This window comes from Amblyraja radiata, chromosome 19, assembly GCF_010909765.2.
Source record: "Amblyraja radiata isolate CabotCenter1 chromosome 19, sAmbRad1.1.pri, whole genome shotgun sequence".
Classification (NCBI taxonomy): domain Eukaryota; kingdom Metazoa; phylum Chordata; class Chondrichthyes; order Rajiformes; family Rajidae; genus Amblyraja; species Amblyraja radiata.
In genome coordinates, this window is record NC_045974.1 from 12,470,522 (window position 1) to 12,497,493 (window position 26,972).

General features: G+C 42.4%; 2 protein-coding genes across 27 annotated transcripts in view; both read right to left on the reverse strand.

Moving 5' to 3' along the window:
• Window positions 1-7,022, reverse strand: part of cntn1 (contactin 1) — a 455,514-nt gene extending 448,492 nt beyond the window's left edge. The window contains exon 1 of one of the 2 annotated variants that reach the window (XM_033037676.1): window positions 6,956-7,022. The gene's annotated coding sequence lies outside the window, so the exon portion shown is untranslated. The remainder of the gene's footprint in view (window positions 1-6,955) is intronic. The other variant, XM_033037678.1, reaches the window with a different exon arrangement.
• A 14,355-nt stretch (window positions 7,023-21,377) lies between these two features.
• The window catches only part of LOC116983831 (neuronal cell adhesion molecule-like), a 160,367-nt gene continuing 154,772 nt past the window's right edge, over window positions 21,378-26,972 (reverse strand). For 15 of the 25 annotated variants that reach the window (XM_033037689.1, XM_033037687.1, XM_033037685.1 and 12 more), the window contains 2 exons: window positions 23,372-23,383; window positions 21,378-22,586 (listed from right to left, as the gene is read on the reverse strand). In XM_033037689.1, coding sequence (XP_032893580.1) covers window positions 22,352-22,586; window positions 23,372-23,383 — 247 coding nt within the window. In that variant the 3' untranslated portion in view covers window positions 21,378-22,351. The remainder of the gene's footprint in view (window positions 22,587-23,371; window positions 23,384-26,972) is intronic. The other 10 variants (XM_033037702.1, XM_033037696.1, XM_033037700.1 and 7 more) reach the window with 1 other exon arrangement.

The following is a 26,972-nucleotide window of genomic DNA, read 5'->3' on the forward strand; positions in this document are numbered from 1 at the left end:
ATGTGGTTACGTCCTATACTTAACCAAAACTAAAGCGAGTTTGAAAGCCCAGTTTACTGGGATACATTAGTTAACTTTAAGCAATAAGGGATGAACACTGAGAAAACATTTACAGTTGTGATTGACAGAAGTTAAAGATAGAATTAGATTAAAATATAAAGTTTTACCAAAAAATGGATAAGGCTCACGATTAACAGGGTTCTAAAAACAAAGCAAACAAACAAATTAATAGAAAACAATAAAAGGATACCTGCAGACCCGGGTTCCTGACTACGAGTGCTGTCTGCACGGAGTTTGTACGTTCTCCCCGTGACCATGTGGGTTTTCCCAGAGATCTTCGGTTTCCTCACACACTAGGTTAATTGGCTTGGTATAAACGTATAAATGGAAAATAGTCCCTAGTGTTTCTAGGGTAGTGCTAATAAGTGGGGATTGGTGCGGACTGTGTGGGCCAAAAGGCTTGTTTCCGCATTCTATCTCTAAACTAAACATAAGATTTAGAATGCATTTCTGAGTATTATTAGGGCTCAGCTAATTACAATCTATATCAATGGCTCGCATGAAGTATTCAAGTGTAATTAATCCTAATTTACTGACCATATAAAGCAAGGTGGGAGAGCAAATTGAAGGGAGGAAGCAAAGCAATTAGACAAGCAAACATTGTTTATGAGCAGGGATGTCTCGTTGTAATTTCATAGGGTTTTGCAGAGCACAAGTCTGCTGTGCACAATTTTCGTCTACTGCCTTAAAAGATATAAACATGCCTTAATAAAATGTAAACCTGCCTTAAAAAATGTACAATTCATTTGTTTGATCCCTGAGGTGAGAGTAGGAAAGATTAAACGATTTTGTTCAGATAAGGACACAAGTGCTAGAGTAACTCATTGGGTCAGATAACATCCCTGAAGTGGTAGATAGATGTTTAAGAAGGAACTGCAGATGATGGAAAATCGAAGGTAGACAAAAATGCTGGAGAAACTCAGCGGGTGAGGCAGCATCTATGGAGCGAAGGAAATAGGCAACGTTTTGGGCCGAAACCCTTCTTCAGACGTAGATAGATGATGTTTTTGGTCGGGACACTTCTTCAGATTGATGAAGGTTCCCAACCCAAAATGTCATCTATCCACATTCTCCAGGAATGCTGCCTGATCTGCTGTGTTACTCCAACATTTTGTGTCCTTCTCTGTAAACCAGCATCTGCAGTTACTCGTTTCTACAAGGATTTTGTCTATATTCTTTGGAATTTAGAAGAATGAGAAATATCTTTATTAAAAATATATTCTGACACTTGGCTTCCCCTAGCTCAAGACAATAGAACCAAGGGGATAATCTCAAGAAAGGTGTTAGCCATTTGAGAAGAAATTAATTCATTCTGAAGATATGAAGCTTTGGAGGTTTCTGTCCCAGATGACCAAGGAGGCATAGTCCATCAGAATCAAGCCAATCTTCTGCAAGCAGAATCAAGATGGTCGACCTTGAGGACCAGTGGCAAGTTAAGGGTTATCGGGACGTAGGAAAGTGAATTAATGTTTCAGCCCAGATCCAATTAAATATTGAAACATTTCAATAAGCTTCACCCACCCATTCTCTCTATAGTTTAATCTGATATACCTCCTCCTTTGAAAGCAGTCACAAACTGCCAGCCATTCACGACACACTTTCCTACCAACTCTTCAACCCAAAATCTCTGCCTTCAATTTGCATTTTTGATCTTCTTCCTACCATTGTGAAGTGCTGTGGTGCATTCAAAGCAGAATGTGGAAATGCAAGTCATTCTTTTTGCTGTCGCTGCAGGCAGCAGTGGGCGAAACTTGAGAATGGACAAAAGCAGTCCACTGTTCAAGCTGCTGAGGTTACAGAGGGCAGAACCACGCACTGAAGACTTAGATTGCATATTTATGAATCCTAACAAACTCAGAATCACGGTAAGAAAATTCAGTCAGTTTGTAGGATCATTCTGCAAGTCTTCCATTTTAGGGAAGCTTCACTGTGTCAAATCTTACATGTAAGCTACAAAAGGTAACTGCACAGCCCATTGAATCCATGCTAGCCCTGAAAAGTACGCTCATTTCCCTGGAAGCCTCCAACCTATTCTCCACCATGCACATCCATCTTTGCTTCTTTTAAGATCGAACCAATTTGTAGGTAATTTGCATTAACCAATTAATAACCAAAGAATCAATAACCAAAGCAACCAAAGAACCAATAACCAAAGCAACCAAAGAATCTTTATGGAACATGGAGTAATTCCATACAACTGTTACTGCACTTTCCCTGTAATTGTACCAATGAAATGATCAACCACAGTTTCCATTCCATATCCCCTTTCCAGTATATGCCTTGCACAAGAATGAATGCTGGCCACACCAAAGACCCAGTTACTGCTCTATCATTGAGGAAGTTGCACAATCTGGCAATGTAGTCTTTGTCATGTGACTCAAACAGCAGCTGCAAATGGGGTAAGTCTCAACTTCTCCATTACCAACTCATCTCCCCAACCTTTATGCAGCATTTCTTCACTTGTCTATGCTACACCATCTTAATTAGCCCACACCAATTCCATTAGAGATCTCTTCTCCATTTAGCCAAAACCCATTCTGGCCTATGACTCTAAAGCACCTTGCATTATTCTAGTTCTGAAGATATAAGAAGGGAAAGCATCTAAAGCTTGGTGATCCGAATGAACACGAGTACCCAATAGGTCTTCTTCCACCCGACAATTATTCCCTGTAACTTAATTCCACCCTTGGACCTCAACTCTCGCAGATTCTACACTGATCAACTTTCAATCAGCATGCACATCTGCACACAAGCTGATTTCAGATCCATCCCGGGAGAACTGTCTTCAATGTTTTTGCAGGGAATTGAAGATGCTACATTTCACAAAAGAGGTTATACCAAGTCCATATCTGGTCTTTTCACATGGACATAAAAGTTTAGAGCTACAGCGCGGAAACAGGCCCTTCAGCCCACTGATTCGCCGACTAGTGATCCCTGCACACTAGCACTATCCTACACACACTAGGTATAATTTACAATTTTACCAAGCCAATTAATCTACAAACCTGTACGTCTTTGGAGAGTGGGAGGAAACTGGAGCACCCGGAGAAAACACGCAGGTCATGGGGAGAACATACAAACTCCATACAGACAGCACCCATAGTCAGGATTGAACCCAGGTCTCTGGTGCTGTAAGGTAGCAACTCTACCCCTGCATCACCGTGCCGCCCATCTCACAGCAATGTTCCGAGAAAAGCAAAGGAATATTCCTTTACGTCATATGACTCCCTCCCTCAAATAAAATCATTTGGCAACATCCAACTTTTTTGCTGCTGTTTATGTACATTAAAGCCCCAGGCTGTGTTACAATAATAATACAGTTCACAAAATACAGTTCACATTTTATTGTAAAGAACTTCAGGGAAGCACAGATAAAAGATGATAATGAAAACCAATTTCCTTTTAATAACAAATTATGCCATCTGTAACCACTCCAAATGTGTGATTAGACACAACAATATTATACTTACAAAGTAAGACTTACCCACTAAAACCACCACACCTTTCCAGTTGGACAAAAGATTCCCATGACCCCAATCTTGTCTTTCTATTCTCTAGTTTCTGCCCATCAACACAGTGCAGAAACATTGGATTCTTCCACCAATAGTTTTGGCAAAAATGTGAGGTAAAATATGCCACAGAGGATAGTAGAGTTCTCTCTGGTGTCTGCAAAACATATATTCTTCAATCAACATTATTAAAGGTTATTGATCCAATTGCCATTTGTGGGAGCTTATTGGCACAAAATTTGCTGTCATGCATCCTACATTATAATGCAACTACATTCAAAAGGCATATCTTTGCTTATGAGGCACAGTGGGACATAACAAGAATGTGGAACAAACTATTTGCATGAAAAATTATCTTTTTAATCAGTCAGAAGAGACCAATATTTAACTGACGACTCCCTTTTAAGCAATTATGCCTAATTACTGTATAGAAAACTAGAGATTTATCAGCCGCAATTGCTTCATTAAACATACGTTAGAGAGACCCTATTTCCCTTTGCTGCACAAACTTGTGCATTATTTCCATCAAGGTTTACACAAGTTGATGCTTAGGAGTAGAAAGGATTTGCTCTTAAACAGGAGTTAAGACCGTTGACTTACAACATGGGAGATCTGGGAAATCAAAGTCTCATAACTCTCCTTTTTCAATAAAAAGAAATCAAACAATTAATAGTCACGGAGATAATTTAAAATTAATTGAACTAAATCAAATTGAGACATTTCAAATACTGAATTAAGAAATAAGAAAATCAGTATAGATTTTAAAAAATTGCTGACTTTTGGGGGAAAAAAAATCACAATAATTAAATGAAGCTGTTTGAACTTCTTGTCTCTAAATATCACAAATACCCTTTCTTTGGTTCTGGTTGTAAACTCTGGCATCAAACTATATTCATATCACTTACCTCTAGTTTCCCTCTCCCCTGACTCTCAGTCTGAAGGGTCTCGACCCAGAATGGCACCTATTCTTTTTCTTCAGAGATACTGCCTGACCCGCCAAGTTACTGCAGCATTTTGTGTCTATCGTTTCTATTTATATCAAATATATCTGTATCAGGAGGCAGATGAGGATCTTGTGGGACTGGTGCGACCCATAAATGGTAGGGTAGTGGATGACAAGTAACTGTCTACACTGGTTCACATGTATTCTTCCGGCTATCAACCCCCAGCCCACCACACCCCTAGACAGCTCCCAGCTGATGCTTTGCTCTCACCCACCCTGAACCTATTGCTGAGGAAGCACAACCAGTGTCATTTGAATTATCTGGAATATAGTTGTCCCAAAGGAGACTATGACCATGCTTGGCCCAACCACACCAAGTCCCAGTTCTCAAATGAGTAATCACACCCAGTTCTGTGTCAATGTCACACATCTCCAAAGTTCTGGCAGAAACACTAAACAAGCATCAAATCTTAGTAGGTATGAATAGGGTTTGCTATCAGATCCAGATCAACTTTAATCTTCAATAAATCACAAGTTTGCCATTATGATTACTTATACATTTCTCCAATTTTTTTTTCTCAGCTAAGCAGTTTATACTTTCTCATTGCCTCCTGAATTTTCAGTCAATGGAGTATATAGTATACCAGATGCATGTATTAAACAAAGGAGTCCATTTGATCAGTCAGCTCCATGCTGCCTCGGCAGAACAATCAATCCTATTCCCTCCCTTTTTTGCTGCAACCCCACCCAGAAAATGATTCTCTCGCACATGCCCAGCAAATCCCTCTTGATTCTTTTTGCTACTTACCTACACCTGGGGGTAATTTACAGTAGTCAATCAACCAGCATGCCTTTTGGGTATGGTAGTAAATTCAGAGCATCCAGTGGAAACACATGCAGCCCAGTCAGGGTAGAATATGCATAAAATGCCTAAAACTGCAAAGGTCAGGATCGAACCCAGGTCCCCAGAGCTGTGAGGCACCAACATAACTCTTGAGCCAGAATGTCACCCTGACTTACTATTTGGATAGGGGACAAGGTTTCGAAGCCCAAATGTATTTTTCCCTATTCATTGTATTCCAGGAATTTCAGGTGTGCAAGTTTATGGAAGTTCCCCTATATTGATTTAATAGCAACTTAGCACTGAAGGTCTATTATTGGGAGTTATTCTATAATTCTGTGGGACCCAATGTCCCACTATCAATAGCAGGCAGATTGCAAGTGTGACGATCATCAGCTCTTTGGCTTCACCCATTCAAATGGCCCGATGATGCTTATTTGAAATTAGCTGCATGCAACTGGGATAGTTTAGAAATATTCCAGGAAGATAGTAAAAGACATAAGAAGCAATTCATTAAAGTATGCTCTAGATGGTGAAGTACAACAGAGTAGATAACAGCAAATGTCCAGCAGATGCCTACTCTGAGTGATATAAATATCATCACCAGCTTCCTAAGGACCCCATCTTTGTATTGTTTCATAAAGACCACACACTGCTCCAACTTTCACACTGAATAACGACATCTACAGATACAATGCCAACAAGAAGGCACGACAAAAGTCAAATAAACCATCACAAATATTGACCATACTATTTAGTAAATTCTTAGTGTAAAATTTAAAGAGTTTGCACATTCATCACCCATTTTTAAATGAAGTTTTGGAATAGTAACCAGAATTTTACACACACGGTGTCACCAATGTAAGAGTTGTTAATATGTGGACCACTCTGCCGTTGATAATCGCTCTCCTTAGACTGTGTGGGATCATAAACTGACACATTCCCGAGTGAGAAATCACACAGATGTATAACACAAACATGCAATTAATTGCAAGGTCCTCACGGCTACAGTTTTGCAGTCTGATTTTGAAATATTTTAATTATCGAGTACTTTTCCACGCACCCGAGGTGCATCTCAATGTATCAACCTGGGGGGGGGGGGGACTGATTATGGTGGCAGTCAATGTATCCACCTTGAAGAAAAATAGCTGATTATTATGGCAGTTAATTTATAAACGTTGAAGAAAAATTGCTAATTATTGTGCCAATCAATTTATAAACCTGGAAGAATGATAGCTAATTATTGTGGCAGTAAGGCGGAAATATTTGGTGAAATTCACCGCACCGTACAGCCCAAGCGTCACCTTGGTTGGGGACACCGCCTCTTTTACATTTTTGATAGAGTGATTAAATGGAAGGAATTACATCTTCACAGTAAGGCATGGTGATGGCTAGATTTTCCTACAGCTTTAATCCCGCATGCAACTTTGAAGGGTGTTCAGGCGGTACTTAATAACGGATAACAGCGCGATTGGAATGGGACGAGCAGGGGACACCAGCCTCACAGGTTGCAGTGCTGCTAACGGCTTTAAGCGTGTGCATTTGGAAGGTATTGCTAATGTCTGTGAGTGGGTTGCTAGACATCCTTGGCATTACACTTACCACGGGCGCGGGTTGTGCAGCGACCGCTTGCAGCTCCTCGCTCCGCACCTGGAGCTCTGGATCCCCGGCGCTCGCGCTCCGCCCCCAACCGTCAACAGCCCCTCGCGCATTGACCGCACGCCGCCCCGATTGGCTACCCGCACCGTCAATCAATGTCAACTAGCCTATCAGCTTAAGAATGGGGCAACTGGGGAGGCGGGACCCGTCGCCGACCCGCAACGGCCACTCCCGGTTGGCTCAACGTGCCATCAATCACCGGCGCAACGGCCAACCAGCGTGGCGCTGCGGTGGCCGTGGGCGGGACCTGGCGGCCCTGCTCCCGCCTTCTCGCTGCGGCAGCAGCTGCATCAGCACCAGCGTCCCGGACCGGGGCAGCCGCAGTGCGAGATAGCAGCACCGCCACCCGCCCCACCCTCACTGTCACGGCCCCCTGTCGTCTTGCTGCGCCACCGTTAACTTCCCTAACCGGGTTCTTACCCCCCCATTGCAGCCCCCTCACCTCCTTCTGCTCACAACTCCCACCTCTTCAACATCCTCTTACAGTCACTTACCCATCCATGCAATACACCTATGCCGGTCCAAGGCTCTTTGCAGAAGTCCTCCCGACCTTTGCATCAGCACCGCTCGCTTGCACCAGTCCAACCCCACACCCCCTTTCCTCGACCAGGCGCTGGCAGGAGAGCATCCGGCAAGTGACTATAGTACACCTACTGTGCAGGAAGGCGGAATGCAGGGCAGCCCCTTTAAAACCGAGCCGCCTCCCTCCTTCCCCAGTCGCACCTGCACTGCGGCCAAACCTCAGAGAAGCGGGCAGTCTCCTACTCGTTCTCCCACAGCAATACATATATACTAGTCATACTGACCGCAAGAGAAGTGTTCGCTTTATTTGTGCGTGTGTGTGTATATATATATAAACGTTGAAGAAAAAAATATATATATTGCAGCACTATCTGCAGCAATGCCGCCCTCCAGGAATATCAACCCACTTTGCAAACCGGAGTTACTTCAGAGTCCCTGGCGATCACAGTGGGGATCTTTGGTGGGGAGTCGGTTGTCCGAAAGTTGCAGTGGCAGGCGGTTTGCAGGGGCGATAGTGGAAGCATTAATTCATTCTCACATCCAGCATCCTGAGAGAGGGATATAACCGAGAGAACAATAGATCAGACCGTGTAAAAGTAGTACTCTTGTCAGAATACAGGCAAGATGGTAATTGTATCACAGCAACATGTTGCCAGGAGCAACACCAGAGAGGATGCAAAAGGACACAAAGTGCCGGAGTACCTCAGCGAGTCAGGCAGCATCATTGGGGAACATGGATAGGTGTCGGGAAAAAGGCTCCCGACTCAAAACATCACCTATCCATATTCTCTATTGGTTTCTCTCATTCCAAGTAACCCTTACATTCCCTCTCCCACCCTAGTTGCCCTGTTAGTTTCACATTATGGACCATTGTGGGCTCCATCTTTCCTGGGTCTTTGGTCCCATCTCCAATTTGTTCTGTATCCTTTCATACCTCTAGTTTCTCTCTCTCCTGAATCTCAGTCTGAAGAAGAGTCTCGACCCGAAACTTCACCTATTCCTTTTCAGCAGAGATGCTGCCTGACCTGCTGAGTTACTCCAGCATTTTGTGTCCTTTTGTGAAAACCAGCATCTGCAGTTACTGCCCTGATGCAGGTAAATGATGCTCAACATCATAATGGGCATACATAGAGAGCACACAGAAATCTTATGTTTGTATCAGAAGGCACATACAACCTTACAAACGACTCTCCCATCCGTTCACCCCCATTGACTGATACCTGCTCCATCTGTGGAAGGGTCTGCATTTTCAACATTGACCTCATCAGTCATCTGAGAACATACAGTTCCGAACTGGAAGCAGATCATCCATGATCCAATGGTACTGCTTGGGTAGATAATTAACATAACCATTGGAACCGAACCTCTAAAATGTTACTTTAAACTTTGCCCATGAAATCACCTTGTCATTTGGTGAGGGAATTATAAAATTATGAGAGGCATAAATAAGGTTGGAAATGTCAAAGACCAGCGAAAATAATTTTAAGATGAGAGGGGCAAATTTTGAAAATTGATGTATGGGAGAATTTTTTTTACACAAAGATTGGTACGTCCCTGGAAAGCACTGCAGGGGTGGTGGTGGAAGCAAATGTGATAGGTCTAAGAGGGTTATAAGATAGGCATGTAAATATGCAGAGAATAGCACAATATGGATCATCTTCAAGCGGATGAGATTAGTTTATTTTGGCATCGCATTCAACACAAACAGGATGTGCCGAAGCACCTGTCTCCATCTGTCTCCTCAGATTCTGGTGAACTTCTACCGCTGCACCATCGAGAGCATCCTTACCAACTGTATCACAGTATGGTATGGCAACTGCTCTGTCTCCGACCGGAAAGCACTGCAGAGGGTGGTGAAAATTGCCCAATGCATCACCGGTTCCTCGCTCCCCTCCATTGAGTCTGTCCAAAGCAAGCGTTGTCTGCGAAGGGCGCTCAGCATCGCCAAGGATTGCTCTCACCCCAACCATGGACTGTTTACCCTCCTACCATCCGGAAGGCACTACAGGTCTCTCCGTTGCCGGACCAGCAGGTCCAGGAACAGCTTCTTCCCTGCGGCTGTCACACTACTCAACAATGTACCTCGGTGACTGCCAATCACCACCCCCCCCCCCCCCCCCCCGGACACTCCTCCCACAGGAAAAACACTATGACTGTATGCATATAAATAGATTTATTTATTGAAATCATATTCTATGTCGCTCTTCCAGGGAGATGCTAACTGCATTTCGTTGTCTCTGTATTGTATACTGACAATGTTAATTAAAGTTGAATCTGATCCTGAATCTTATAGGGTGCTGCACTTCTCCATGTTCTATACGGATGTAACAGGCATCTGTTCACATAGGTACCTGGGCATAGGAATCAGCCTTTTCACCCTTTGAACCTGTTTGTCCACTTAATGAGACCATTCACAGATACAGCAGAGAAACAGACCCTGCACTCTTCAAGTCCATGTATTTCATTAAGCACCCTTTTACTTTAATTCTACATTATTCACATTTTAATTCCCTTCAATTGCTCCCCAGTTTCTACCACTCACCTGCACATGCAGGGAAATTTACAGCAGCCTATTAACCTACCAATCCGCAGGTCTTTGGAATGTTTAGAGCTTATCTGGAGGTTGTAGTGTTCAATCTTGGACAATGCAGCTCACCCCCTCCATGACACACTGGTCAACCTGAGGAACACCTTCAGCAACAGACTGGTTCCACCATGATGCAGCACAGAATGCCACAGGCGATCCTTTTCCCCTGTGGATTTCAAACTGTACAACTCCTCCCCCTTCTGTCGTGGGGTAGGCTGACTTTTAGAGGCAGTGACTCCTGTAGATTCCTTTGATGGCGGGGAGGTCAGTACCCATGATGGACTAGGCAGTGTTCACCACGTTATGCAATCTTCTTCATTCCAGGACATCCAGTCATCATACAGTCATTATGTACACGTGTAGAGTTCAAAAGAGTATTCCTTGACATAACTAATCTCCTCAATCTTGATGTTGCCTCCATCACCTCTCCTGGCAGCACATTCCAGGCACCCACCACTCTCTTTGTAAAAAAATTGCTCCATCCATCTCCTTTAAAGCTTGCCCATCTCACCTTAAAGCTATGTCCTCTTGTCTTTGATGTTTTCACCCTGAGAAAAAAAGGTTCTGTCTGCCCTATCTATCTCATAATTTTACATATTCCCTTCACCAAATGAGTAGATGATTTCATGGGGACTTTCACTGTACTGCCTTTTCTTCAAATTGAATTCAAATTCAAAATTGCAAACTGCTACTGGGACCTTGCATTTTCCAGGTTATTAGTTCAGTAACATAACCATTACGCTGTCATGCCATCATTACAGGGTTTGTATCTTAGCAACCAGTAGTCGAGAGTTTAGGATTCAGCATTTGGCTAGAAACAGAATCAGTGAGATATCTTGCCATGGCAACAAAGGATGGAACTAGTTCTGAGGAGTCATGGTACCTTCCAATGTTTTGTCTTGGAGCTTTCTTTTTATACAATGTAGCTCATTTGAGTTGGCCACTGGGTACTGCAAATACAGTAGGTAAGGAGGCTTGGATAGAATTAACGCGGAGAGCATATTTCCACTAGTGGGACAGTCTAGGACCAGAGGCTATGGCCTCAGAATAAAAGAACATATCTTTGGGAAGGGGATGAGGAGGAATTTCTTTAGAGGGTGGTGAATCTGTGGAATTCATTGCCACAGAAGGCTGTGGAGGCCAAGTCAATGGATATTTTTAAGGCTGAGATTCAACGATTCTTGATTAGTATGGGTGTCAGGGGTTATGGGGAGAAGGCAGGAGAATGGGGTTGAGAGGGAAAGATGCATCAGCATCATAGATTGGTGGAGAAGACCTGATGGGCCAAACAGCCTAATTCTATTCCTATCACTTATGAACTTCCATAAAACCCACTGTGAAACTCAGTCTGTGTTGATGTGCGCACGTGCACATCTAGCAGTCCCATAAGAAAGAGTACAGGAGTAGGTCATTCAACCCCTTGAGCCCGCTCCACCATTCAGTAGGATCATAGCTGATCTTCTACTTAACATCGATTTCCTGCACTTTCCCAGTATCCCTCATTTCTTCTGATACCCACAAGTTCAACTCTCTGCTGTTTATGGGCCCTTGCTATGTACAAAATGGCTCCCACAGTCATGTACCACTCTCAGGAACTTTTGTTCAAAAATATTTTTTTAATGTACTTTATTTTACTTTATCTTATTTAATTAATTTTATTGTGCAAAGAATTCTGAGATAATGTAAGATCTTTCTTTTTAACTGACAGGATTTTAGCAGGTGAATAAAATTAAACCAGACGTATGTAGCCTCACGTAAAAGTATTAAAGGAAGCAATTGGATCAAAGCAGAGCTAATTCATAATTGAAGTCTCAAATGGACTGCAGATTAAAGTGTAAGCTGCTTTATTAAAATCCCATGAAATGTCAAGTTACCAAAATTGATTCAAACAAATGATCTTTCTTGACATAGACAATTAATATTGAAAAAAATGGAACAGCTAAAAATAGAAAGTGCGATTTGCATTTATATAACACCTCTCACCTCCCTCTCAGAGTGTTCCAGGGCCTTGCAGCCAATTCATTACTTTTTAAATTTAAGCTGCCAAACCAAGCTGCCAATGTGTAAACTGTATACTTGCACAAAGAGCAAAGTAGTAATGACATGATAATTTGTATCAGAATTGCCAATGGTGATAAACATTGGCTAAGGGACAGGGAATAGCCTCCTTAGTCTTGTTTGAAATAGTACCTTGGTATCTTTACTATCAGGTTGTGTGATGAATCAGACCTGGTAGCCATCAGAAAAGCAGTACCATTGACAGAACAGCTCTCTTTCATGCCTGCAATGCTAATTATGGGGTTCTTGCTGAAACAAGCTACTGCTGATGCTGATCCTGGGTCTCTGGTGCTGTATGGCAACAACTCTACTGCTGTGTCACTGTGCCTCCATATTGTTAAGGCTCACTGTAAAGGCTGCAAAAGAGAATATTTTCTCCAGTTAAACATTCTTCAATTTTCATCATCACAAACTTCCATCAAAGTGCCATTTGTCAGCATAGCAGGTGGATGCGATAGTTGTACTTCCATTCACACCATTGTATAAAGATTAAAACTTAACCCAGCACTGAAATCCTTTTTTACATCAGTGAGCTAACAAAGAGCTTGGATCCATACATGAAGCTATTGAATTTGCTTCTTAAGCTCCCAAATGAATCAAAACTGCAGTATTGAACTCCCATGTCTGAGTTCCCAATGAATCTATAGTAATAAATGTTAGCTCTTTAATTTCACTCCTGGATATCAGAAACACTCCATTAGACATCTGCTGAGATCACATTTTTTAAATTTCTTAAATAATATTTTTCTTTGTGCTCTTTCATTCATTGATTCTTTCCTTCAACTTATTTCCAATAATTAGCGGCAGCACTGTATTTGTATTTTGAATAATGACTTTATAGCTTTTGAAGCTAGTCCCCAAACCGGCGCGGCCTTGTCGGCTTCGGCAGCCGCTGGCTCCAACCAGGAAGCGGCCGTTCCAGGTGGCCCAGCCGCCGAAAGGACTCTCCCGACGCCGGGGCAAGACCACCCGGTGAGAACGGCCAGGGACATCGGGCCTCCGTAGAGGCAATTGCGGTGGCCTCAATAGGCCTGACTTTGGGGTGAACATGGGGTGGGGACTGGACATTGTGCCTTCCTCCACAGTGCTATCCACTGTGGGGGGATGATTTTTTTTGTCTAATTGTAGTCCTGTGGGTCTGTGTCCAAGATGGCTGCCGTGAAGAGAGAGTGGACGCTGGCGCGCTTTGGCTGCCGCTGCTCTCTCTTCACACTGTGTTTTTGATTTTCTGTTTTTGGATTGAATTCTGTTTTTAATTTGTGTCTCTGTGATGTCTTTATTACTTGTTATATTCCGATTATATGTTATTCCGATTACTATGTAAGGTGTCCTTGAGATGTCTGAAAGGCGCCCATTAAATAAAATTTATTATTATTATTATTAAATGCTAATTATTCCATGATAATCAGTTCAGTGAACATTCAGAAGAAAAATCATTATTTTTCTTCCAATTCGTTTCCCTCTTTACCCCTGATAATATGATCTATTTACGCTGACGTGCAACAGACCCAGCATGGGTTGGTTGTTGGAAGTGATGAAGATCAAATATGCTGGAGGATTCATTTATCCAAAGAGATTATGATGGCTTGTTTACTTACTTTTTAATCTATTTTCCCTGATAATAAATCATTGTAAGCAATCAATGTATAACAGACCATGCAGCTTGTGATAACTGGCCCCAACAATGGCTTCAATTGGCAGCATTCTTGTCCAATTCCAGAGTCTAAAACTGCAGCCTCTAATCCCATTCCAAAATTTGAATAATAAATTGGCACTAACAATCATGTGTGATGTTAAGAGTACCTCACTAAAAATAATGTTGATAATAAAATAATGTTGAGAATAATGGAGAAATATATCATTAAACTAATGGAGAAATACGGTTGATTTGATGTTTCAGCAACAGTTGTTCCAAATAACAATGAAGAAATATCAACATGACTTTGACCTCAATGTTCCAAAATGCTTTACTGGGTTAAAGAGCATTTTGAAGTGTTGTAACTGGTGTAATGTAGGAAATGTGCACATTGAAATATCCCACAGACAATAATCCCATAATGACCAGATAATCTGAATTTGACACTAAATTCAAACATTGGTTTACTTTGTAAGGTAACAATCAGTCATGAGCAGGAATAAGGATAGACACAAAATGCTGGAGTAACTCAGCAGGACGTTTCGGGTCGAGACCATCAGTCTGAAGGAGGGTCTCGACCCGAAACGTCACCCATTCCTCTCTCCAGAGATGCTGCCTGTCCCACTGAGTTACTCCAGCATTTTGTGTCTATCCTTATTCTTGCTCATACTGATGGCTTGATACTGATTTGACAGTTACCCTACAAAGTAAACCAATCTATCTTCAGTTTAAACCAGCATCTGCAGTTCCTTCCTAAATTAAAAAATTAAATTAAATTTCTTTATTTATATAGCACATTTTTAGTCAACTTGCATTGACCCCAAAGTGCTTCACATAATTACATCCACACACACAGGCAAAGGTGGGTGAAGTGTCTTGCCTAAGGACACACACAGGCAAAGGTGGGTGAAGTGTCTTGCCCAAGGACACAACGACAGTATGCACTCCAAGCGGGATTCGAACCAGCTACCTTCCGGTTGCCAGCCGAACACTTAGCCCATTGTGCCATCTGTCGTCCTACACAGTAGGAATAAGTTATTCACTGTATTTTTTGATTTCCCACACTATTGCAGGATGGCACATATCCAGTGTCAAATGAATTGTCAATGGTATAAACCTGTCAGTAAAGTTCAGTTACAATTCTTCCCGAGTAAAGAAAAATGCCTTTGTAAGAAGAGCCCACAAAAGACGTGAAATATTCTGCAATGTATAATTGGACAGGCAGTCATTCCACTCTGAAGGAAATTCATTGTGTGAAGCATTTTGAGATACGTTGCTGTGATGCCGAGGTATTATTATCATTTAAGAACAGATCTGTTGTAGGGTTGCTCAAGGTGACCCACGGTGATAGCAGCAGTGTTATTAGTGCTGGAATCCTAATGGAAATGATAGCAAATGCATGAAATATTATTATTGTACTATTGTCAATCTAATTTTCCCAAATGCTTCCGACACTGAACAATCTCATTGAACAGACTTAACTGGGTTGGATGATTGGTCATCAAAGATGATCTTTTATGCCGTTTTTACCAAGAGCTACCTAGTGGGATTCTATAGCTGAAACCCTCACATTCTAATCATAGTGGTGGCAGGAGAATGCGTTTGTTTATGTTAGAGGTTGGAGGTTCAAATCCTGTGACAGTACCCACACTGTTACTCCAGTCAGCTACCCTGTATCAGAAATTGCTGTACTTTTAGGAATGCTGGCTAACGAACAAGGCATTGAAGCCCGATATGTTCTTTAATGTTAATCTGAAAGCATCAGGGCATTAGATAGAACATAGAACAGTACAGCACAGGTGCAGGCTCTTTGGCACACAGTGTCTGTGCTGAACGTGGCTAAACTATTCTCCTCTTCCTGCATGAGATCCATAACTTTCATGTCCTTCATATCCATGTGCCTATACATCATAATCATAATCATACTTTATTAGCCAAGTATGTTTTGCAACATACGAGGAATTTGATTTGCCATACAGTCATACCAATAAAATGCAACAAAACACACAAAATACATTTATTTTAACATAAACATCCACCACAGTGACTCCTCCACATTCACCACTGTGATGGAAGGTGAAAGAAAAGTTCAATCTCTTCCCTTCTTTGTTCCTGTAGATCCCTTCGATGGTGAAGAGGTCAGTTTACCTGTGCTGGACTGGTGTTGAGATCCAGAACAGGTATTGGGAACTGGGGCATAGTTCCAGAATAAGATCCACCCATTTAAACTGGATGTGAGGAGAAATGTCTTCTCTCAAACGGCAGTGAAACATTGGAATTCTCTGTCACGGAAAGCTGTGGAAGGGAGTCATTGAATATGTTCAAGATGGAGATTGATAGACATTTGAACTATTAGGGAATCAAAGGGTATGGAGATAGAGTGGCAAAGTGGAAAGTTTTGAGGCCAAAATTGGATTGGGTATAAAATTATTGAATGACAGAGCAGCCTTGAAGGACTGATAGAAGTTTGATGTTAGGATGTAGCAAAAGAACTGTGCAACCTACAGCATCCTAGAATTTAAGAGGCCCAAAGCGTCATCCTATGTCTGAATCAGGATTCTTATCGCAAGAATTTGGCTATTTTCCAGGAAAGCTTTTAAGCCCCACTATAATGCAAAGTAAATGAAAGACCATTTGAATAATCAGTGGTGAAGGTCAGAAAAGCCTGGTCCCTAATAACTCAAGCTTCAATCATGTAACCAGTTCCCTCACTACATTTGATTGTCCCAACCAATAGCTGAGATTCTGCATGTGCCAAAATGTGCAATCATATCTTTGTATCACAGTGCTTTGTATCACAAACCCTACTTATGTTGTGCAGTTTAGTTTAGAGATACAGTGCGGAAACAGGCCTTCGTCCAACCGAGTCCGAGCCAACCAGTACACTAGCACTACCCTACACACTAGGGACAATTTATAATCTTTACCGAAGCCAAATAACCTACAAATCTGTGCATCTTTGGAGTGTGGGAGGAAACGGGGGCATCCGGTGAAAACCCATTTGGTCATGGGGAGAACATACAAACTACGTACAGACAGCACCAGTCGACAGAATTGCCCGGGTATCTCTACCGCTGCACCACTGTACCACCCACATTGTTTTAGATAAACAAACATTTTTCTTTCCTTACTCTCCATTACTTTCTTGCAGTAAATGTAACCAGTATTCTCATTGCCAAACATCAGCTCAACCATTCATTGCCTCCAGAGGTGCTGCTTGCTTTGATGAGTTCCTCCAATAATTTATTTTTTGTTCCAGATTCCAACACCTGCAGGCTCTTGTGTATCGTGGAAACTAGAGGCGTTGCATGCCCTTCTAATTGTCAGATGGTTCTGTTGGCAGAATGCCAATCCTCTGAGAAGGTTGTGTTTCCAAGCTTATTTCTAGAGATTTGAACACTTAATCTGGGACAAGATTCCAATGCATTGTTGGCAGAGTGCAATGATATCCCAAAGATTTTACAGGATGGAATTTATGCTTGGAGTCTGAGGAAGTGAAGTAAGGTACTAAATGACTAAGGTGGTAGAGTGGTGCAGTTGGTAGGGCTGCTGCCTCACAGCGCCAGAGTCACGGATTCGATCGTGACCTCAGGTGCTGTCTTTGTGGAGTTTGCACGGTCTCCCGATGGCCGTGTGGTTTTCCGCTGGGTATTCCAGTTTCTTCCCACATACCAAAGATGTGCTGGTTTGTAGGTTAATTGACCTTGGTAAAATTTGTCTTTGTGTGTAAATACAGTCTGGAATGAAGCTCTTCAGCCCCACCAAGTCCATGCTATCAATCACCTGCTCACACTAATTGGGATAAAATAAAACTAGTGTGAGCAGATGATTGATAGTCAGCATGGACTTGGTGGGGCTGAAGGGCTTCATTCCAGACTGCATTTCTAAACTAAGTACTTTGTACCCAACACGGACAAGGACATTGAGGACACAGAGATCAGTGTGGGGAATACTAAAATGCAAGGGCTGTTTGAGATCAAGAAGAAGATGGTGTTGGGGCTCTTGAAGATCATTGAGGTGATAAATCCCCAAGTCCGGATAGGATCTAGCCCAGGTTTTTGAGATTACCAAGATCTTTGCATCTTCTCTAGCCCTAAGTGAGGTCTCAGAGGAATGGAGAATAGCCAATGCTGTTCCTTTGCTTGAAGGGAAGTAGACATAATCCAGGAAATTCTAGGCCGGTGAGCCTCACGTCAATGGTGGGGAAGGTATTGGAGAGGATTCTTTGGGATAATTTTTACTCATTTGGAAGAGAATGGGCTGATTAGGGACATTCAGCATCGATTTATACACACAAGGCCCTGTTTTATAAACAATTTATTTTTTGGAGGAAGTGGCGATGATGATTGAAGAGGACAGGGCAGTCGATGTTGTCTACATGGATTTTAAGTAGGTATTTGATAAAGTCCCTCATGATATGCGGATTCAGAAGATTAAGATGCATGGGTGCCATGATGATTCGGTTGTCTGGATTCAGAACTGGCTTACTCATAGAAGACCTACAAGACCTCAACGGCGGACCAGGCGGATAAAGTTATCTTGAATTCAACGGCTGTGAAAGGCGGATGAAGGCTGCAACAGATCTATCAACTCCAATCATTTTGGTTCCCTTGTCATTGGAATTAGTTGATTGATTTGTGAAGGACCGTGTGCTTCTTGGAGTGCAACATCAAGTACATGTTAAACAAACACACGCACAGGCGTCTTCGTTCTGTGAGCTGCAAAGCCAGGATTGGACACTAAAGCCACCTGAGAATCCATAAAAACAACAGAACGTAGACCATCATCCTCGGCCTCGCGGGATAGCCATGACGATGACGACTCATAGAAGACAGAGGGATGTGTGAACTGTGTTATTCTGGTTGCAAGTTTGTGCCTAGTGGAGTTCTGTGCCAGGACCTCTGTTGTTGATATATATATATGAAAAATCTGGATTAAAATGGCAATGGGTTAGTTCGTAAGTTTTCAGATAACTTCAAAATTGGTGGATTTGTAGGCAGTGAGGAAGACTGTCAAAGTACGCTGCAGGATACAGATTCACTGCAAAAATGAGTGAAGAAATGGCAGTTTTAGCTGAGCGTGTGAGGTGTTGCACTTCAGGAGGTCGAATGTGCAGAGATGTGCAGAGCATTTTTTAAATGTGGAAATGCAGCAAATGGATGGATATGGATTAGGTGCAGATCATATTAATGGCATCACGTTCAGTATGGGCATTCGGTATGGTGAGCCGAATGGCTTTTTCCTGTGCTGTGCTGTTCTATGTTCCAACGAACTGCACAGATCTCAGGCATTTCAAAAACAAACTTTAAATAAAAGCCAAACAAGTGAAAGTCTAGAGCACATTTATTTTCCCATTTGCTTCTTTTTTCCAATACAAAATCAGTAAACTCTTACCGGCGAGACAGAGTAGTCAGACATAGCAGATGCCTTTCCCCCTGACTGCCTGCCTTCCCATGTAAAGAGAAATCTCACATCCACATCACCAGCACTCAAAATTAACTTTGTTCCAGCAGCCTCATTAACAAGTCTCTCAAATGACACCCATTATCATGTTGAATCTACCGAGAATAAGATGTCCCATGAACTATTTAGTGGCGCCCGCCCTGCCCCATAGGTAAACTGGGAGAAAAAAAAATTGATAGCTCCAAAAACATTTTTTTTAAAAAGAGGCATTTTGCAAGCAGCAGCTATTTCGAATAAGGAGTGAACATTAGTCTCTCCCACACAGTAAGCAGCTCCTGGAGAAGCAGAATGAAAACTTGGAAGTGAGATATCCCGGTTAGTTAAAAACAGATTGCTTCACAGCCAGTGAGTTTGCAGCTTTACAAATCAGCAGCAGAAAAAAAAATACAGTGAGAGAATAAAACTTTTCAGCAAACTGTTAGATATTTTGGAGATATCTTCCCATCGGCTTCAATCTCCAAATGATCCACCCACCCATAACACAGACACATCCACCCATATTTTTTAATAATAAGTAAAGTAGAGCATCAAAAAAAAGACTTTCCTGATGGAATCCCCATGATATTCCCCAGCAATTACTTCAGCACACCACTAAGTTAAATACAAAGAGAAAATGTCAGAAACGTTCAGCAGGCCTGTTGGGATTTATGGAGAGAGAAACAGGGCTTGTGTTATAAAGTGGTGAGCCTTCATCCGAAATGGAAGAAGTTCGATATAATCAAGTATTAAGTAGCCAGGGACTGCTGTTGGCTTCAAAGGCGAAGAGGGGAAGATTTGTGATGTGAAAGGGAGGAGACGTGATCATAGGGTGGTAATGAGACAGGGAATTATAATGGAAGTGTAAATGGAAAGCCATACCCCAACTGCTATTGTCAATAAAATGATATCACCAAAATTGGTAAATATGATGCATAGGAAGGAACTGCAGATGCTGATTTACACCGAAGATAGACACAAAAAGCTGGAGTAACTCAAGAGGGTCATGCAGCATCTCTGGAGGTAAAGAGTAGGTGACGTTTCGGGTCAGAACACTGAAAGTAGAGGTGGGGAGGGGTGGGGGGGCTAGAATAAACTGGAGGCGAGAAAAGGCCAGAACAAATCAGGGCTGGCAACAGATGACCTCAGGAAATTTGAAGTTGAGTCTGAAAGGGTGTAAAGTGCTTGACTGGAAGTGGAGTTATTGATCTTCAAGCTTGGATGGAGCTTCATTAGGATAACGTCAGAGGCTGAGGTCAGGAACGTGAATGGGGGGCAAAGAATTAAAGTAACAGATGATCAGATGCTGGGGTTGCACTTGTGGACTCAACAAAAGTGCTTCAAGAAATAGTCCCGCAGACTGGGTTCGATCTTCCAGACATTACAGCAGCCGCACTAACTACAATGCAGGATCACAAATGAATATCTGTTTCAGCTGGGAGAAGAATTTGGCAATTGGTAATAAGGGGGCAAAGTGTCAGGTGTGGCATCACCCGTAAGGAAGGATGCTGTGAGAAGATAAAGTAACGTTAGGCGTGTCTGAGATGTGGACCATGGTGTCTTGGAGGGACCAATCCCCTTGAAATGCTGTAAGAGATGTTTGGTTGTGATACGTCACTGTGGGTGGTGAAAATGGCAGAGAATGGTTCATTGAACATAAGATATAGAAGATGGATTAAGCCATCCAGACTCATGTACCTGCTCCACCATTCAATAAGATCATGGCTGATCTTTTATCTCATTGAAAAAGGAGAGGGTTAACGCAGTAGATTAATATTTAAAAATTGGAGAGATCAGGAAAAAACGGGAAGGTTGACAACTAAATCCCATGCACTCGCCTGGTGATATTTCACCGCAAACCAAGCTGCTGCACTGGAGCAACCTAGAAGCCCATAACGTTGACAAGTCAAAGTATATTTACAAAATACAACACAATATCTACAACAAAAAGCTTAATTAAACTTGATGCAAGTTATGAAGGAAAGAAAATGGCAAACAGACAACGTTCTTGCAACCAAGAGCTTGTAATCCCAATTCATTTAATCCCTGTGTTTCATAATTATCACCCCACAAAGGATTTGGATAGAACAAAATACATTACTTTTAGTTTTCAAAAAAAAAAATTATTTCAATTTGGATCTAAGAAGGCAGTATAACTAACAATAATAACAAGTAGAAATGGCAGGCAAACGCCATATTGAATTGTGGTGTCTGGCACCCAAACATTGAACTATTTGTGTAACAAGTGGCCAAGTTTAATTTACAAAGAAAGGCGTGTAAGGCTTTGAGAGGTTTAATGTGCTCATATCAATAGTGTGTGAATTGTGCCCATCAGTGTGGTGTCATAAGAATGCTCTCATCATTGGATAAAGTATTCCCTCTTGTTTTCTCCCTTGAGAGAACAGGAACTACAACATTATGATACAGACAAGAGGCCTGGTTACCATTCCAAAACATTCCATTTTAAATCATCAACTGGGATCCAAATACCATCAACCCACCACCCCCCCCCCCTTCCCATTTTTTTCGGTGCCTTGCAAAAAAGATACAAACAGTTGTTATACATTCAAAGAAAAGTCATTACCACCTTCACAACATTGTCTCACCAATCGAACACTGACGACATAACGAGGTTCATTTTCAGTCACTGCACTGTGCACTTTATAAACAAATATTGTACAGACCATTGTCATCACAGCATACACTCATCTATCTTAGACGGCAGTGAGATACACCTTGTTCTCATGCACTATGTTAGCGCAAACCAAGAGGACACAAAGAAGTGGAATCCAACAAATGATGCGCCAAGTCGAAATGCTAATACACACAGTAGATGAACTTCTGGTCCAGATTAGTGTTTTCAATAATTTCCAATCCTTTCTCTCTTCAGCTTCGTTCCTGAAAACCCATGTTGGGCTTTCCCTCCTTTTTTGTTTGTTCATCTGTACACTCTGAACATTTTAGGCACCAACTTCCCATCATTCGTTTATTTCTGAACGTGCATGTAATGACAACTCAGGAGGTAAGTGTAAAATGGATAAACTCTACGATTTATTGGTGCATGGATGTTGGATGATTCCACGGCCTCCCCCGTGTGTTAGACAAAGGAGTTCATGGCATTGACTGGGGACGGGGCTTCGGAGCTCTCGTTTCCCTCCACCGTTTCCTTCTCCTTCTTTCCGCTGTACTGTCCAATAAAAGAGCCATCTTCATTGAACTGCCCTTCCCCGCCTTCACCGTAGTCAACCAAGCTGTCATCGCTCACGCCCTTCTTAACCGTCCCGTCAGAAGGTGTCCGGCTTCCTTTGAGCGGTTTGTGGTCCTCCGTGTCACTGGAAAGGAGGGTGACATTTAATAGAAGTGCAAGTCTCAAAACGTGAACTCCACGCACAGTAAAGTCAATGTATGTACTAGCAGCCATATGCATTACCAGGGTCAACCCTCTGAATGAACTAGGTAGTTGTACTAATAAGGCATAGTCCGCTGCATTATATGGCATCATTGGTGCAGAGGGTTATCATACATCATCTAATCTGATTAATCTCATACCTCGCTTCATTCACAAACAACTAGTTACAATTCCAATTCAAAATGTATTATGCATGGGAAGGAATCATGAGAATGAATGAACAGCTCAAGGAGTGACATGTCGCACTATCAAGGAAACAACAGCAAGATTTATCAAATGGGGAATGACATTTGTAAGATCCTTTTCTAGCCCAGGATAAACCGACAACAGTGGATGTGTGATATTCAACGGCCATTTGAATGGTCATTGTAACCGCCAACATTTCCATTCTGCTAGGTTAGTTATTGTCGTGTTCAAACCTTACAAGTGACACCGTACATCAACAGAGATGCTAATTAGGAACAAATTCAAGGTTCAAGATACATTTTTGGACCTTTGGGCTGGAAAAGGAATGAAGCTCATCACAAGTTAGTTTGTAGGAAACGACATCAGCAATGGGGGTACATGAAAGTGGGAATTTTGTTTTTTGAAATGGAGTGTTTGTATTCAGCTCATTCAATGAAGTGGAGGGGTTAAACAAATGTTGCAAGGACATTCGAGTCGTTTGGTGTTACTTAAGGCATGCCAGACTCTCAGTTGCCTCCTTACCTTTCCAGAGACCTACATTTTCCATTATAGAATGCAGAAAAACAAATGAAAACAGTCAGAAGAAGCGGCAAGCTCAGTCAATTGTCAACTGCGCAAAGATCTCGGACAACTGGCCCACTTTTACCAGGAGAACACATCTGCTTTGCTAACAGTGAAGAAGAGAAACCAATGGGAGCCACTCAGAATTGAACGCAAAGTTTGTTATCCCACATAGCTGTCCAAGGCAGTGGGGAACAACCTGACTGTTGTACCCACCAAAGTTAGATGCCACTGAGAGAGAGTTCAGGGCTCCGCACACCTCCACCGCCCGCTACAGTTTTGCAAGAGATTTCATGCAGGTCTCCAAGGATCCTGACAGCCTCCAACCAAAGACGATTCTTCCCATTATGGGCAAAATGAAGTGGAAAGCTGCCGGTTTCATTTGAACTACTTCTCTGGCACTGCAAAACTCACAGCGTTGCAACAGAGATAATGCCGTTAAGAAGCAAAATTCAGGACAAGCTTGGCTAGCATCAGCATCAGGACGCTGAATTCCTTGCAATAAATTTCTTCAACGATATTTTGTCCCTTTTAATAAAAGAGTTGCATTAATATAGCATTCTTTGAGAACCAAATGATTCTACAGTGTACAAAATCATAGAGAGGTACTTCATGAAAGCAGGCCCTTCGGCCCACCGTGATCATGCAGACCATCAATCGCCGATTTACACTAATTGTGCAATAATCCCATTTTACTAGCGTCCCCACATTCTCATCACTTCCTTTCAGAAATCACCACTCATTTTCAAGCAAGAGACAATTTGCAGCAGCCCAATAACCTGCACGTTTTTGAGATGTGGGAGGAAACTGAAGCAGCTGGAAGAAACGCACGCAGTCACAGGGAGAACGTACAAACTCCACACACAGAGGACTAGAGATCAGGATGGTGCCAGGATCTCTGGCACTGTGAGGTTACAGATGTGTCACTGCTCTGCTTTTGAAGTTTAGTCACGGTTGTATAACAGGAATCACAGCAACCAATTCCAACAGATCTGTTGGTTTTAGAGGATATTAATGCCATCCAACATCAACTCAATTGAATGGTTAAGCTACCAAGCAAAATTATGGGATTCAAATGATTTTATCAGAAAGCTGTTTCCATATTATGTTCATAAGTTCTTGGAACTGAATTAGGCCATTCGGCCCATCAAGTCTACGCCATTCAATTATAGCTGATCTATCTTTCCCTCTCAACCCCATTCTCCTGCCTACTCCCCATAACCCCTGACACTCTTACTAAACAAGAATCTGCAAATCTCCGTCTTAGAAAATATCCATTGACTTGGCCTCCCTAGCTATCTGTGGCAATGAATTCTACAGATTCACCACCCTCTGACTGAATAAATTCCTCCCCATCTCCTTTCTAAATGTACCTCCTTTCATTCTGAGGCTATGGCCTCTTGTCCTAGACTCTCCCACAAGAGGAGACATCCTCTCCACATCCACTCTATCATGGGAAGCAACAAGGAAAGTGATGCATTAGGTGGATGGAGGCAAGGGAAAGAGAGACAACCATATGCATGGGAATAAGAAAATCGTTTCATAGTCGAGAGGCAACTTGCCCTCACAGAGTTGGCTCTTGAGGGATGCCCTAAGCTTCAGACTAAATAACTCCAAGTTTTAGCTCTTGGATGATCCAAGTCAAGACATGTGAGAGTACAATTATTGACCATGCCAAGCGCACGTTCAGAAGTGGGCTTAGTTTAGTTTAGTTTAGATTACAGATACAACACAGAAACAGCCCTTCAGCCCACCATATCCACGCCAACCAACAACCCCTATACACCAGCACTATCCTGCGCACAGGGACAATTAAATTTTTTTACCAAAGCCAATTAACCTGTACGTCCTTGGAATGTTGGAAGAAACTGGATCCCGGGGGGGAACCCACGCGGTCACAGGGAGAACGTACGAACTCCGTCCAGGCAGCACAAGTAGTTAGGATCGAACCCAAGTCTCTGCGGCTGTAAGGCAGCAACTCTACTGCTGTGCCACTGTGCCACCACTTGTGCAGCTGGGATGGTGAGGGAGCAGACTGTAATGTCTATTAGTGTTGTGCCATCTGACAACAAGGACCTCCAGGGATTGCAGATGAAGCAGGTGTAATTGGGTGACTACCCTGTGTTAATCTTCCCCATAGCAGTAGTTGGGGCCACCAGAAGATGAAGGAAAGCGGCAATGTTACAGCTGACTCCTATGTTTCTTCAGAACCAACCTCAGCATATTTAGAGGTGCCAGGAACTGGGGATAACCAGAACTCTGCTTCTACCCTCAGTCACCTTTTTTGTTATGCATTTTACAGAATTGTTCCATAAGCATTATTATTTTTAAATCCCGCTGCCAATTTTAAAACGTGGCTCTAGCTTGCTACAGAGAACATACACTCGGTTGGAACTTAATATTGTTGCCTCAGGGAATAGCAGAAAAAGAGGTGAAAAAAAAGTAAAAATAGGAAAATGCCAAACATGAGAATCACAGAAACACAGAGCCATGCAGCACGGAAACAGGCCCTTCAGCCCAACTCGTCCACACAGACCAAGTTGCTTAACTGAGCTAGTCCCACTTGTAATGAGTCCCACTCATATCCCTCCAGACCATTAGCTCAGAGTCATTTAAAGGTTGTAATTGTACCTTCCTCTACTACTTCCTCCGGCAGCTCATTCCAAGTTGGCACTACACTCTGTGTAATAAAGTTGCCCCTTAGGTCCTTCCCCTCTCACCTTAAACCTATGCCCTCTAGTTTTTGTCTCCCTTAACTTGGGGGAAAGACTGTGGCTGTTCACATTATCTCCGATCCTTATGATTTTGTACACCTGTTTAAGGTCGCCTCTCACTAGTGGTCTGGGGAACAAAGACAAGCCTATCCAACCTCCCCTTGTAGCTCAAACCCTCCAGACCCGCGAACATGCTTGAAAATATGTTTTGCAACCTTTCCGGTTTTAATGTCAGATTTTCCAACAGAGGCTTTTGTGCACAGCTCAAGCGATATTGCTGGAAATAACGAGGAGAGAACTTAAAACAAAATAATAGTGTTACATTTTTGCCTCTTCTTCTCCTGCTAGTGTGAACTCATATTGTGGAGGGATACACGAGGTCCCCTTGATGACTGGGTTGCAATGTAATGAACGGGAAAAGAAGCTCTCTAATTATTGGATATGGGGCTTGATGCAAACCAGGCTGTGCAAAAGCAAAGTGAACCATCATATTATGACCTGATGAGGAAAGGTCAGCAGATTTTCTCCAAAGGTCTTCCATGAACCAATATGTTTTTAAATGACAATCTGACACATCTTTTACTGAAAAGTATTTTTATTTCAATATTTTTGTGAAACATTATTCCAGATCTCAAACTATCTAAATGGCAGACTTCCAAAGTACATGAATTGGTGGAAAACACGTTTAAGATATCTTGTGATTGTTAAAAGCACGATTGCTGAGTGATTAAGTTGCAGGTTAACGCTGTTACACAAATGAAATCCGCAGTGGCATGCGATGAGGAACACTCCCAGATCGATCGGCAACACTCCAGGGATTCGCTGGACCCATCCACGCAGCTCCTGAT